The following is a 14,493-nucleotide window of genomic DNA, read 5'->3' as shown; positions in this document are numbered from 1 at the left end:
TCCACCAAAAACATCGAGATTGACCATATTGCTTATATTTAAAACAGAAAACACGGTACTGTAAAATTGAATGGATTAGAATATACTTTATTGTCTCCAAAAGCAGAATGATCAACAAAACGGCAAGTAGATGGTGCAATGTAATTACTGAAGTAATATGTTGCGTCATCTAGAACACTTATTTCTTTGACCTACAGACGGAGGTAAAAATGCAGCATAGACACCTAAATTTCAAAGATATTTTCAATTAAATGTGCTTGTTGCAAACCGCCTGAAAGTGTCCCCGCATGTGCAGTAGAGAACGTAGACAAACGCATGATGGTAAAGGTGGAGCATAGCTTGCGATTTTAAGATTAACATAATCCTCATTATCAGATGTCCATCATGTTTTGTTTATTTTGGGGGGTTATTGTGTGATGGGAACTGGATTGTCTGTTCAACTTGTTGAATGTTAATTAAATCGCATAAAAATGAAATGCAACAGAATAACCGATGTCGATGTCATTTAAATAGAATATGACTTCTAGCGCGACCTCTGGTTTGGACATCCCCCGAACCTGCGTCTACCATGGCGGCAAATACTACTGATAGGGGCCCTGGGTAACCTCTTGTGCTGCTTTTCTGAGCCAGTGGCCTTGTGTGGAAGACTCTCTCCACCGGGACATCCCTTGAACACGTAGACATCTTTGACCTTTCGACCCTTCACCTCAGGGGGATTAGCGCAAGTGGCTCTCACCTTGAGATTAACCTTCTCAATCCACCTAGATGAAAGACATGAACAGATAATGTCCAAGTTTTCCATTAGCAATGCCAAAATATCTTTAAGTCAAAGAAGCTGCTTACAGGCGTAGCGGCAATAGAGGGCAGTCACACATCAGAGGGTTGTCGGCCAGGTTGATGACTTCCAGGGACGCGAGTTGGTGGAAGTCGGGCACCTCTTCCAACTTATTGCCTTCCAGAAACAGACTCCTTAACCCTGGACCCACACCAACTAGGGACTTCTCAGACATCTGCGGTTTGGAAAACATAATCAGAAAGCATTTTTATGCACTTGGATAAGTTCTTTAGGGGAGAAGCTCACCTTCTCCAGCCCCATCTTATCCAGATACAGTTCCTTCAGAGATCCCTCCAGCGGTTTAAAAGCATTTGGGCCCACCCAACGGATCAAATTACTGGACAACCTGAGGTCCTTGATGTTCCTTGCTTTGCTCAGTGCCTCAGTGGGCACCTCCTTCAACTTGTTTCCCCCCAGGTGGAGCTTTTCTAGACCAGTGACCAGATCCAAAGCCCTGGGTGAAATGTACTCGATGTTGTTTCCAGTGAGGTAAAGAGCTCTGAGACCCAAAGCTCCAGTCAGAATACCAGCCTCCAACTTGGTGATGGCATTGTTCTCCAAGTGAAGAGCTAGCAGACTAGGCACCAATTTAAAGGCTCCTTTGGGGAAATCAGCAAAGCGGTTCTTCTCCAGGTGGAGGTAAGTCAGCTGTGGTAGACCTGTGGATTCATAACCAAGCTTGTAATTATTGAAAGAATAAACCTTGTAGATTTTTTCCTCTTATAAAGCACCTTTAAAGGCTTCAGGACTGAGGGACGTGAGGTCGTTCTCGGACAGATAGAGGTATATCAGTCCCTTCATACCGCTGAAAGCCCCATCCTCCACATCCACAATCTTGCAGCGCTGCAAGTGCAGCGATATCACCTGGGCCACACCGGGGAAACTGTTGCTGGGAATGTAGTGGAAGTTATTGCCTCGCATGTCAAGAAGACGTGTCTCGGGAGAGAAACCTCGAGGCACTTTGGTGTGGCCTCGGTTCTCACATGAAGAGTGGTGCGTCTCCGCCTGCCAGAGGGCAAGACAAATTTGAAGAAGAAAAAAACAAAGCAAAACTTGAAACCCTTCATTAATCCATCCAATCCCCTTAAGTACCCAGTCACCTCACAGATGCAGTTGGCAGGACATTTGATCTTGTTTTCTGGCTCTTGGGTGGGTGGTGGAGTTATTCTGGTTGCCTCCTCAAACTCTGCCTTGAGCATGGCTTCTTGGCTCTGGCAGCGCAGCTCTTTAGGGTAGACAGCCTCCAGGCTCTCCCCTGAAAGATGGGCCGGTCCTCCACATGTCCCCAGTAGCTTCACTTTGCGATAGATTGCCCACTCTCTGCAAGGTGGTAAAAAAAATAAACATCCCTGTGGTCGATAAAAACTAGTCAGTGAGTTTTGCTGCACCTGAGTGGACGCAAGTAGCAGTTGCAGTTGATGGGGTTCCCAGCCAGGCTGAGACGGGCCAGCTTGGGTGAACCTTCAGAAAATGGCTGAAGGACACGCAGCTGGTTATGGCTGATGTCCAGGTGTACAAGGTTGGGAGATTTAGATACAGCGGTGTTGACCAGCTCCTGCAGGGACATGTGGTCCAGGAAGAGGTGTGTCAACTTTGCCATGGACACTGCGTTCTCTCCCAGATACGTCATGGGGTTATAACTAAGGTCCAGACGAGTCACCTCTGGCAGTCTGGACACAGTAAGGAAGAGATGTAGAGAAGAAGAGAGAAACATCAGGACTTAAACATGTATGTTGCTGCAGTAGATCTGCTGTCTGGTATCTCCTTTGGAGAATTGTTTAAGCTCGCTCCCCACTGAAACCAGAGGTCATGTCTCTGATCATCCTTACCTTGTCATGGTTTCAGTTGGGAAAAATTGCAGCTCGTTGTGGTCTAGGCTGAGCCGGTTGAGCGTGAACAAGCCAGCGAACGCCTCAGTGTCCAGGTAATTCAGAGAATTGTGACCAAGACGAAGCCACTTGATGTTCTGCAAGCCCTTGAAGGATGAACATTTGCCTGTATCAACGATAATTACTACAAGAGGTGCATGAGCCATTTTCCGATTGGTTTCCCTTTTGGGAAATTTTTGTGACTGTGTACCTGGAAGGCCAGGTTGGGCATGTAGACCAGCTGGTTGTGAGTGATAGAGAGAAGGTTGAGGAAGCCCAGCTGAGAGAACGCTCCAGGCTGGATCTCTTCCACACGGTTATGGTCAATGAACAGCTGCTTCAGCGAGGAAAGGCCATCAAAAGACTCCTGGACTCAAAAGACATACACCATAGTTTTATCCACTTTGCCCTAAAAACATAAGTATTATTTTGAATCTGATCTGACTATTGATAAACTGGATTCATTTGAAGGGAACTGGATTTCTTTTGAAAGTGGATCTAAATTGGACTTGTCTTATCAATGGCATTTGTTGAAGAGTTCTGGTGAATTTATTGACATGAAGAATGGGAGCAACTCAAAAGGGAGAACTTGGGACAACATAGGTTGTATCTGTATCTGTGACTGTCTGATCACCTGGTAGAGGATCTCTATGTTGTTGTTGGCCAGGTTAAGGAAGACCAGGCGGCCAAGGCCACGGAAAGCCCCCTCCTTAACTCTGCGGATGTTACACCTCGGCAGCGAAAGGTGAGTCAGATAGGGAGTGTGTTTAAAAGCCCCCGAGGGAAGTTCATGGATGTCATTACCTCGGAGATCCAGCTTCACGGTTATCTAGAACAAAACACATTGGAGCTGTAGCCTTGCAGTTCAGTGATAAACTGTAAGTGTAGAAATCTTGATGAGTGTGTGAGGAGAAACCTCATCAACAGTTGAAGGCACTTGGGCCAGGTTTTTGTTCACACAGGCCACTCTGAGCTGGATCTGGTCACAAATGCACTGCTGTGGACATTTTGCTGTGAGACTTGCAGGGATGCAAAGGAGCAACAAGCTGAGCAACAGAGCCCAGAAAGGGTTCGGTAAGTCCAGAAGAGGCATCTGTAATGAAAGAGAATTTATAAGAGGATTACTTCAATATGCAGTAACAACTCACTTTTAAGCATAAAAAAGTTTGGGTAACTCTTTATTTGAAGGGGAGTGCATTAGACTGACATGACACTGTCATAAACATGACATAACACCTGTCATGAACATAAAGAAGTCTTTATGAATGTTTATGACAGTTGTCATTAAGTGCCATTCGGTAAATAATGACACTTTTAATGCAAAGTTGCTCTAAAAGTTGCATTAAAAGTCCATTAAAAGTGCCAACTTTGCATGATTTTGTAAATTATGATAATTTAATGCAAAGTTGGGATTTTTAATGGACGTTCAATGCAACCTTTAGAGCAACTTTGCATTACAAGCGTCATTATTTACCGAATGACACTCAATGAAAACTGTCATAAACATTCATAAAGACTTCTTTATGTTCATGACAGGTGTTATGTCATGTTTATGACAGTGTCACGTCAGTCTTATGCACACCCCTTCAAATAAAGAGTTACTAAAGTTTGAAAACTGTGATCACACAAAAACTGAAATCTTTGGCCTAATTGAAAAAAGCAGCAAAGAGGAAAACTGACAAAGCACCGTAGTTAAAACACCCCACCCACAGTGACATGTGGTGGTTGATTTCCTTCAGCAAGGACAGGGAACCTGATAAGATGAATACAGAGCAGTTTAAGAGAAATTTAGTTTTTTTTGTCATAAACTCTAGAGATTCGAGTCTCTAACCACCTGGTTAGGTCAGCAGCACAAGTGTACCACAGGGGACTGTACTCTCACCATTCCTTGTCACTGTGTACACTGCAGACGTCCAGAGCTTCTTGAAGAAGCTTGGGTCCTGTAGTGTTTGGAGTAAGAATGTGGAACTCTTCTGTAAGCCTGTTGAGGAGAATGTCATCTCCTCTGGTGTTGAAAAGCATGTTCCTTCCCTTTTGTGATTCTGTATTTGTTCATGTCGGTCTGACATAAAATCCCAATAAATGATACTGACGGATTGTTTTTGGTCTTCATTGCCCTGTGATGGACTGGCGACCTCTCCAGGATGTACCCGGCCTCTCGCCCGAAATGTCTGGCTGGAGATAGGCACCAGCACCCCTCCCGGCCCCACTGGGGACAAGGGTGTAAGAAAACGGATGGATGGATTGTTTTTGGAACACAATGCCAGCAATTTTGAGCTGTACAAATACTTTTGCAAGTCTCTAATTTGAGACGTATGGAAGAGGATTAGAGCCACTGAAACAAAAAAGAAAAGAGAGACTTTTTCCTCAAAAGTCAGATTTTTCAAGTCAGAATTTTGTGAAAGAAATATGGATTCTCAGGAAAAAATATCAGATTTTTACAAAAGACGCCAGAAAGAGTGAAGAATCATATGGAAAGTATTGAAAACCTTAAGAAGTCTAAGCTTTTAAAAATAAAAATGCTACATAATTCCTACCTTTATGCCACTTGCCCCTGCTCTAGTCTCCACTGGAATGCCCTGAAGCCACATTCCCATGTTGGATCAACAGCCTTAATCCACAGGAGTGGAGACCGAAAGCTTAAACGTTTCATGTTCAGAGATTTGGAGAACTAAAACATTAGCTAGTGCCTCAACCTCACACCAACAGGACCGTAAAGAAAAACCAAACAGCAAAAACATAAATGTAGAATTGTTTTTAATATCTAAAAACTTGGTTAGACAAAAAAAAATCCTGTTTGAAAGTAGGTTAATGAAGTAAATGAAGTAGTTAAAAATATGTTATAGCTTTGTCCCTTAAAGGGAAAACACTGAGGGACTCAGAAACTAGAGACAGAGGAATGTTTGCTTGGACCCTTATTGGGGTCCAAACTGCAGAGTGGAAGCTGCGTACAAAGACGCAGTGTCTATTCCTGCCGATGTCATGCCAAGAATGTATTCCCTCTGCAAAAAAAAAAAAAAAAAAGAGTCCTTTCATCTAGCAGGGTGTGAAAACTATTTTACACGGATTTTAGACATTCCCATGCATTAAAAGCCAGGAGGTAAATGTATCCATCACTGGTTCATCTTAACACATGCCAGCAAAACTGGGACAAAAACAAATTGAAGAAAATGAAGCATACATCACTGGCTAATGAAGCACATCTTTTGCATCGTCTATTGTTACAAAAAAAAAAGATTACAGAAAGTTTTTAAATCCACAGATGATTTTAATTAAACATATTTTTGGTACGCTCACCTCTACTTCACTGCAGCTCGCAAGGACTCCTCTTCTCTTTACCCGGCTGTGCCTCATCCAAAACCAACTCTGCTTATCCAACCCCCTGACCACCTGACCACCTCCCACTCCAAGGTGAAGTCATTTCCACCCAACTGTTGCTTCCATGAACTACACCACTTTCATAATTTAAACAAGTGCAACATAAAAATAAGCTTCTAGGATGCTTTGGTAGCAGAAAAAGAATAACAGCAAACACACAGATTCCAGTTTGTTCAAATGTTCCATGTTTTTATTATATTCAATATAAATGAACATTAGGTAAACAAAACTATCTTGACAGAAAAGCTTGTTTTTCCATTTCTACAGCTTCTTGTTATACAAAATTATATATAACATTATATTCTCTTCCCTTTTCACAGCAGAGATTCATCTAATCAACAGGCAGATAAATCTATGAGGTAAGACAGGATAATCCAACGTGCAGCGCTAAGTGATAAAGATGTGATATTGTGTTTTTGGAAAGACAACATTGCGTATTTATGCTGGTCACATGACGTATATGTTTAATGAACAGATTGAGATTCAGCTGGACGTTTGAAGCAGCAGGATGTCGACTGCATTACAAGGACTGATATGCTGTTTTACATGGCACATATGAAATAATGTTTACATTTTTAGTTTTTAATTTACAGTCAGAAAAGTGTTATTTTCTTTGGACATAAAGTAGCTTTCTTATTCGTTGCCTCTATAGATCTGGTGGTGGAGATGTTTTTTTTGTCGTAATTATGATGACAAAAATAGATATGGTAAAAATGAGCTGCTTCGTTGATTATTGGCCAATTGCACAGTCAGTGCCAGCTCCCAAATAAATGACAAATATCGGCCGACAAATTAGGCTTCCTCAAATCTTACAAAAATTATTGGCAAAAGCATTTATACCCTTTGAGATTCTTCATCTGAGGGCACCAAGAACATTTTGACAATGTGCCATTTTCCTTTGGCGTCACAATTATGCGTCACTTTATATTGGTCCATCAAAAATGCTGTGGTTTGATTGCGAATAGATGTGAATACTTTTGCAGAGCGGCGTACATTTAAGCAAAAACAATGCAACCTGATTTTGACAAATTGAAGTTTTCTTGACATCCCTGATTCAACCTGAGTTTTTTTTTTTTTTACATCAATAAAACATGTCTGCCACCTTGCAGTTAATTTATCGTCTTTCTAGCATTTGCTTGCCTACTTCACATCATATCGTCTACTTCAACTGCCTATGCGTGGTTTGTGTTTTTAGTATTTGGACATTTTGTTTATAAAAAATATATATATATATGTCACAAGCAAAAAGTCAAAAAATAGAGATTAAGACATTGCATTTTGTAAAATATACAAATCAGGAGGCATAAATAGTGGCATTACTTATCCCTTTGTTCAAGTGGGAAGTATCCCTGTTGGTTACATATCCAGATAAATAAAGAACAGTGTGTTTATGTCCCAGTGTTGGTACTGGCTTTAATCAGTCAGTGGTACTTGTGGCTTTTCTTCTCCAGAGCAGAGCTCAGCCTGTCTCTGGCGCTGCTGCAGGACTTCAGAACATCACCATTTCTGCACAGAGAAAAACAAAGTATGAGACTAAAGCCCCACTTCTCCAACGAGCGCATTCATTAAGATAAATGAGTCCGATTAAAATTAGACTGTAAACGGAACTCCACCGATTTCTGCACGATTTCTCAGAGAGCAGAGAGCAAGCAGACTGAAATGCCTTCAAAACAGGCTGGTGATGGTGGAAGATTACCTGGACAGCAGAGTGTGCAACACAGAGGCGTGGTCCTGAGTGAAATACTCCTGCTGGACAGCATGTTCCAAACACAGCAGCTGACCTGGGACCAGTGGCACCTTCTTCACTTTGCCCTCTCCCTAAAACAGAAATTATATAGTATTAGAGATAGGCTAAGATTTATTTTTTTAATTAGGAGAATAAAGTCATGATATTAGTAAAAATAACGAGGTAGTATTACCAAAAAAAATTTATTACATTATCAGAAAAAAAGTTATTTTAATGAGATGAAAATCTGATGCGACTCCATGGTTCCTTCTTTGAAATAAACTCGTTTGTTTACATGCTTTCCTGCTACTGATAATCTGATTACAAATTTCCTTATTTGTAAAACCGATGCCAAAGCTCAAATTCACAAGATGCTCAACATTCCTCATTTTACTTATAATTATTCTTCAAGGAGAAATAAAAAAAAAATAAAAAATACTGTTTTACTGTCCTGAAATACAACCTTATCCTGGTAACATGACTTGCATTATTACGATTGTATTCTGGTAAAAATGTAGCTTCATTACTACTTTATTCTGTTAAGATTACCACTTCGTTGTCACTGTATTATACAACTTTAATGTCACTGTTGCATCTTCCTTACTTGGTTAGGACTTTGTCGCCTTATTATGATTTTCTCACTGCTTCGTTTTCTGTTTTATTCTGAGTATTTTCGTAATACTATAATTATAGCCAAAATGGGAAAAAAAATTATCCTGGCCCTGATACGTTGTATGAAAATGTCCATTTGACTTAAAAAGGAAAATAAAAGCTAAAAAATTGAAGTTTTAAAATACAAAGAAGAACAAGGACAAATCCTTTTTTTTTGATGGCTTGAAAATTAGCATTTTTCTTCGGATAGTCTATCTACCGATTGGTGACAGCAGTGCTTTTGTATAATGAGGGGTTTTTATTGGGTTTTTTTTTGCAATCCTTCAAAAAAATAAAAAAAATAAAACTACAGACTGCTGAGATGTACTGCACCTTCAGGACTCCCATCATGACCAGCAGGGTGGTGAGGAAGCAGTGTGACTGGAGGGCGGGAGCAGAGAGAACCTTCCTCAAAACACCATCTGTTAAAAAACGTAATGATGGTTACAAGCAACATAGAAAAACCTGAAAAGAGCTTCACTCTGCAGTTAAAATCCTATTACTTCCAGTTAAACCAGATATTTCTAAATGCTTTTCATGAAAAGATATACCCTATTTATCCACATTATCTAAACAGCAAAAAACTGAAAATTTAAAAGGGGCCTGCCAAAGTGTGCGTGTTGGTTGGAATCCAACGTTCTGATGCTAAAAAATAGCAACAATGCAAAGGTGAGCTTAACTGGTGTTGATAGCATGTGAGGCATCGCCAGCATGCTGATTTCCATTGATTTACTCCATTCAGTATGCTTCAATTGGTCAAAAATGAGTTAAAATGCTTATTTTAACTGTAAGGCTAATGCTAGCATGTAGAATGTCTAGCATGTTGACAATATTCATAAGATGTGGGTTATCACTAGCATGTTGACTAACTTTAACTTACTCCACTCAGTATGCAAATATTAGCATACATGTTAAAATGAGAAAAAATGCTAAGGTTATCCTAGTCAGTAGCATGTGGGGCTATCACCAGCATGTTGACTTACTATATTCAGTATGATAAACATAGCTGTTAAATCATAAATTAGCTAAAATGTTTATTTTACTTATAAGGCTAATGTTAGCATGAGCGCTATCACTAGCTTGATGAGCAACTAGGAAACTGGGCAAAAACTTCAGAAAGCTGTTGGGTGTAGCTTGTGTACACAAATGTTTGACCCAAATCATACATTTAGCAAATAATGGCACTTTAATGCAAAGTTGTCACTTTTAATGGACTTTCAAGGCAACTTTTAGAGCAACTTTGCATTAAATGTGCAACTATTTATTGAATGACACTTCATGACAACAGTCAAACATTCATAAAGACTCTTTCATGTTCATGACAGGTGTCATGTCAGTCTTATGCACACCCTGTCAAATAAAGTGTTACCAAAAATATTTAACAGGGAATTTTGCTGATCAAAAATGAGCCGAAACAGGAAAAATTCTGTTTCGTGTCTGGAGGTGAAAACAAAGATGTCTTTTCATACAGGTTTCAGCTCCTGTATGAAACTTGTATTGCACAAGTGGTTTTACCAATGACTTCAAAAACAGCTGTGTTAGCCTCAGCATCCTGGCTGTGCAGGGATCCAATCTTCAGAAAGAGCTCTGCAGCTTTGTTTGGTTCAGACACATTAACCTAGAGAAGAGAGAACAGAGATGGATATTTAAAAACTGATTTTACCAACACATTATGCATAAATAGAGGAAAACAAACTTGCCTCTTGCTGAAGGTTCATCTTCATATGAGACAACTTTTCTGCTGAGGGGTTACTGAGGAATGACAGGATTTCTGCCTGAGGGTTTAGAAAAATAAATGTTTTTAAATCAAGACGTCCAAAGTGATTAAGAAAAAAAAAAAAAAGAAGCTGTGGCAATCTAATATTGGACATATTGGTTATGCAGGTGACTTTCCGTACTTGGCTCTCAGATTTTTCTGGGCTTTCTCCTCCGTTCATTCCGTTTTCTTTCACAATTTCTTCACACTCGCCCATCTCATAACATTCATCACTGCCATCACTATCGCCGGCATCGCTGTCTTCATCTTCCTCATCGTCTGGCTCACCCTCATCCTCACTGCAGACAAATAGAGAAGACAGTGATTTTATTTATTCCTCATTTAGTAAAAAACAAACAATGGATGGATGGATTATCCTATCAATTATTCTGATGACTAACAGAACTGGCAGTCTTCAGATTTTTCGTTTAACTTTCCTGTTAAGCAAAAGGTGCTCAACAGGAAATATATTTTATTCATTTATGTTTTTTACAGAAGTTAAAGAAGTGAAGCTAATCTACCACTGGGGAATATTACATAGTACAGATTTACAGTCAGGTTTTTTGTTTTAATTCTAGATGCTAAATGTATACATTACTGTACAGTTTTGGTTTAATTACTGCTCTGATTGTGTTGTTCTTTCACCAGTTGGCCTTTGTGAGTCTGTATCCTCCAGTTAACAATAAATCAATAATTTAATTAGTTAAAGATTAGTTACTTCAATAATTTATTCATCACAATTAATCTGATTAATCATGACATTTACTTTATGACATTTAATTCTACTATTCACATGCTCATGGAATTAATGCTACGCTTGCTTCTGTAGTTTTATCTCCATGACGACCAAGTGTTGGACAGATGCGTTACCTGAGTGAGGCCAGCAAGTCTCCTTTGTCCACATTGTCCAGAACTTCTCTCAGGACATCACAGCCATCCTCACCCAGACAGTTACCTGTTAAAATGCAGTTTTAGACTTTATTCATATTAACCTGTCTGGTTTCATACAATTTTAAAGCTTTATAGTCATAACTATAAAGACAAATAAGTTCCATCTAAAATGTCACCAGGTGGCATAGCCACAGGTAGTGCAGTCCACTGGTGTGTACTCGTACCGTTCAGATTGACTTTCTCCATATGAGGTTTGTCCATGACGGCCTGAGCGACCACGAGAGCCGCCCCCGCTGTGATCTCACCGAATGACAAGTTGAGTTCCTGAAGACACACAAGAGCGCCGTGAAGCGCTTCAGCACCATGAAGTGCCATGAAGCATCATGAAGCATCATGAAGGCTTCTGGCACAGAGGAGCCAGACGTTTCACTCACCTTCAGGACCGGCAGTCCTTCTGTCAAAACAGCAGCGAGAGCGATGGCTCCTTCGGACCGGACCAGACAGTCGCCGAAGTTGATCACCTGGATGTTCCTGAGGTGCCTCAGAGCCTGCAGAGTCAATATGGTGGGCGTGGCTTAAACACAGGGGGTACAAAATGGATTCCTCTGATAAGGAGTTTTTTTTGTTTTTGTTTTTGTCTCACTTGGGTCATGGCCAGCGTTCCCCTCTTGGTGAAGGTGTTGTCGTTAAAGTTGAGGACTCGGAGCTCGGGGTTGTGACGGATGGCTGAAGCCAACGCCATCACACCGCCGTAGTTTATTCCATTCTGAGGCATGTGGATCTCCTCCAGGCTGCCCATCAGCTTAGATTATAAAATATATATTATAAACCATAGCACGGCTATTAGCAACGGCAAAATTAAACCTGTAGCCAGGTTAGCGTAGCAACTTTTTAACTTAGTATATTTTATAATAGCCAGGCATGCCACAATAAAATTTTTAGCTGAATGATAAATTGTGATAAATGTTATTTTGAGACCATTTTCAACAAATACAATAATAATGATGATAATAACAGCTTATTATTCGTTTTTGGAAGTATATCCACTCATAGGTAAAACAAACAAACAAAAAAAAACTTTCACTTCTAAACAACATTCAACACTAGAACTGGACAACATTTAAATATACAAAATAAAAAACAAAACAACAATAATTAAAATCGCATTTTAACTGGAAAGTGTTTTAAATATCCAAAATAACTAAATAATACAACCGAAACAACAATAACTAAATTGGATTATGAAATCTTGTTAAACAAAATTGTATTTCAAAAAATAATAATCATTCCACTTAGACGGAGAAAACAGGCAGAAGTGGCAGGAAGTGCAACCGAAATACTTTGTGCCGAGTGTCAAATGTTTGCAGCGTTTCTCAAAATGGCGGCTTTTCTGTGATATTAAAGGGGAGCATCTCTCTACTGGCTGTTGTCCACATGGAAATGATCACGTTCATTTTAATTAATTATGCCATGAACTGATTTATTGCTTATCGTGACATGCTTATAATTTATTTAAAATGTTAGTAACATGTAAACATGTAAAACATGAATGTGACAATTAGAAAGAAACAGATGGAAAGCTCTGTTAGTCTACCTGGAAGGCCTTGGCCAGGGCACTCGCCCCATCGTTCTCCAGACGGTTTCTCCCCGCAACGAACACTTTCAGCCTCAGAGCAGATCCGACGGCTGTTGATTTCTTGTGGCACTCGATAAGAGCTTCAGCCAGGATCTGTTGGTATAAAAATAAGAAAAGAAACCCCTTTAGTTTCTGTTCAGTTGTTGAAAGACGCCGTCTTTTGCACGGACTCACCTTCCCCCCTCCTATTCCCATGCCACAGTTGTTGAGTCTCAGTTCCCTCAGCGTGTGGCAGGAGGGACTCTTCAGCAGCTGCTCAATGGCTTTGACGCCATCAGGCCCGAAGGCGTTATCGCTCAGGTCCAGCTCAGTCAGCCGGGCACCAGCGCTCATCAGTGCACCGCTCAAACACATCTAACAAACGCACGTTGGGATTATAAAATAAACGCAGGAGCATTAAATGATGGGGGAGGGGAAGAAGATGAAGCTTTTCTCACCAGAGCGGTGGGGATTTCAGAGCGGAGCCTTCCTGTGAACATGTCACTCCAGTAGCATCTCTGAAACACCCAATGATTGACAAAATCAACACAAGTCTGGGCCTAAACAGGAAGAAAACGCCTCTTTGGGTTAAAGAGTGAAACACGTTATGAACAGGAAGGCAACAAAAAGTCGGCTGGACGAGTTTTGTTTGACAGGCCATGACCACTTGGTCAAAAACTAAACATTTATTGTTTTTTTTCCACAGTCAGTGAACACATCACTACCACTTCACACTAACACCAACACTCTTCTGGAAACAAGTTGCTATAAAAACATGACTCATAAATTAGGCGTTTAAAATCTTGTCAGAGGAAAAAAAAACACATTATTTTTTTTTGAATATGACCATTTTACAGTGAGGTGTAAAAGCCTTTCGCGCTTTCAACATTAAAAATGTTAGGCAACTGTCACAGTTAAAGTAATAAATCTCTTTTTAAAATTAGAGTCTTAGTGTTTGGCAAACCTGCAGGCAAATCCAAGTGAAATCCGTTGTGTGTTTTCCTTTGACAGTGAGATATGAAGCGATGCGTACCTGAAGCTGGTCTTTGCTTTCAAGAGCTTTAGCGATGGCTTTGGCAGCTTCCACTCCCACAGTGTTGCCCTCCAGGCGCAGGGCTCTCAGACCCGGGTACTGCTCCATCTTACCGAGCAGCTCCGCCACTGAAAACAAAGACAGCAGCTCGTCAGATCAGAGGAGGTGAAACAGAAATCGAACGGTTCCAAAAAAAAAAAAAAAAAAAGAAAAGAAAAGAAAATGTCACGTCTTCTGACCTGACTCTGAGTCGTCGAGCTTCAGTCCCAGACCTTTAAAGCTCAACTCTCCATCACCAACGTGAGTTTTTGAGAGAGCAGCAGCCAGCTGAGCGATGTCATCTGAGGCCATGTTCTATACCTGCTGAAAAGTCGAACAGAAAGGACGGGAAGTAAAGAGAAGTACCACTACGTAAAACCCCGTCAGGTGATGCAAATATTTATCAGTTAGCCGATAGAGAAACCGGACACCCAGAATAAGTCTAGAAGCTAGTTGTAATAGCTTTACCGGTGCTAACTACCGGTAAGTGCGCAGCAATAAAAAAATAATAATTAAAAAAGCCATTTGGACAGACATGCCGAAGTCGGTTTTTCTGTCTCAGCGTTAACAATAATATAAACTCTCGTCAGAGCATCACAATTAATTAAACTCACCTTTTAAAGACTTATCAATTAAGTTGAATATAGAAACACGCGCTGCTTCCGCGCGGCGTGCCAGTTGCTAAACCTTCTGACGTCACG

At 40.5% G+C, this 14,493-nt stretch overlaps 2 protein-coding genes across 5 annotated transcripts; both read right to left on the bottom strand.

Moving 5' to 3' along the window:
• Positions 1–78: 78 nt before the first annotated feature.
• Positions 79–6,081, bottom strand: chadlb (chondroadherin-like b). Of its 3 annotated transcripts, none has more exons than XM_008437880.2 (11): positions 6,001–6,081; positions 3,620–3,796; positions 3,338–3,532; positions 2,915–3,070; positions 2,665–2,810; positions 2,224–2,505; positions 1,936–2,155; positions 1,567–1,840; positions 1,082–1,494; positions 844–1,010; positions 79–761 (listed from the first exon to the last, which is right to left on the bottom strand). In XM_008437880.2, exons 1-11 carry the CDS (start codon positions 6,055–6,057, stop codon positions 524–526), a joined length of 2,325 nt encoding a protein of 774 aa, XP_008436102.1. In that variant the 5' UTR covers positions 6,058–6,081; the 3' UTR covers positions 79–523. The 3 variants fall into 3 exon arrangements, with proteins under 3 accessions (XP_008436102.1, XP_008436101.1, XP_008436103.1); XM_008437879.2 differs by lacking the exon at positions 6,001–6,081 and adding an exon at positions 5,241–5,691; XM_008437881.2 differs by lacking the exon at positions 6,001–6,081 and adding an exon at positions 4,586–4,999.
• Positions 6,082–6,361: 280 nt separating this feature from the next.
• Positions 6,362–14,490, bottom strand: rangap1b (Ran GTPase activating protein 1b). Of its 2 annotated transcripts, none has more exons than XM_008437874.2 (16): positions 14,407–14,490; positions 13,993–14,116; positions 13,754–13,881; positions 13,179–13,238; positions 12,916–13,095; positions 12,700–12,834; positions 11,749–11,907; positions 11,540–11,653; positions 11,330–11,429; positions 11,085–11,169; positions 10,357–10,513; positions 10,159–10,233; positions 9,974–10,076; positions 8,792–8,880; positions 7,778–7,899; positions 6,362–7,587 (listed from the first exon to the last, which is right to left on the bottom strand). In XM_008437874.2, the coding sequence occupies exons 2-16, from the start codon at positions 14,102–14,104 to the stop codon at positions 7,503–7,505; spliced, it is 1,704 nt and encodes a 567-aa protein (XP_008436096.1). In that variant the 5' UTR covers positions 14,105–14,116; positions 14,407–14,490; the 3' UTR covers positions 6,362–7,502. The 2 variants fall into 2 exon arrangements, with proteins under 2 accessions (XP_008436096.1, XP_008436097.1); XM_008437875.1 differs by having other exon boundaries at positions 13,993–14,113; positions 14,407–14,488.
• Positions 14,491–14,493: the final 3 nt, after the last annotated feature.

This window comes from Poecilia reticulata, linkage group LG19 (genome assembly GCF_000633615.1).
Source record: "Poecilia reticulata strain Guanapo linkage group LG19, Guppy_female_1.0+MT, whole genome shotgun sequence".
Taxonomy (NCBI): Eukaryota; Metazoa; Chordata; class Actinopteri; order Cyprinodontiformes; family Poeciliidae; genus Poecilia; species Poecilia reticulata.
The sequence above is the reverse complement of the archived record's forward strand: the minus strand, read 5'-3'. Positions and strand labels throughout refer to the sequence as shown.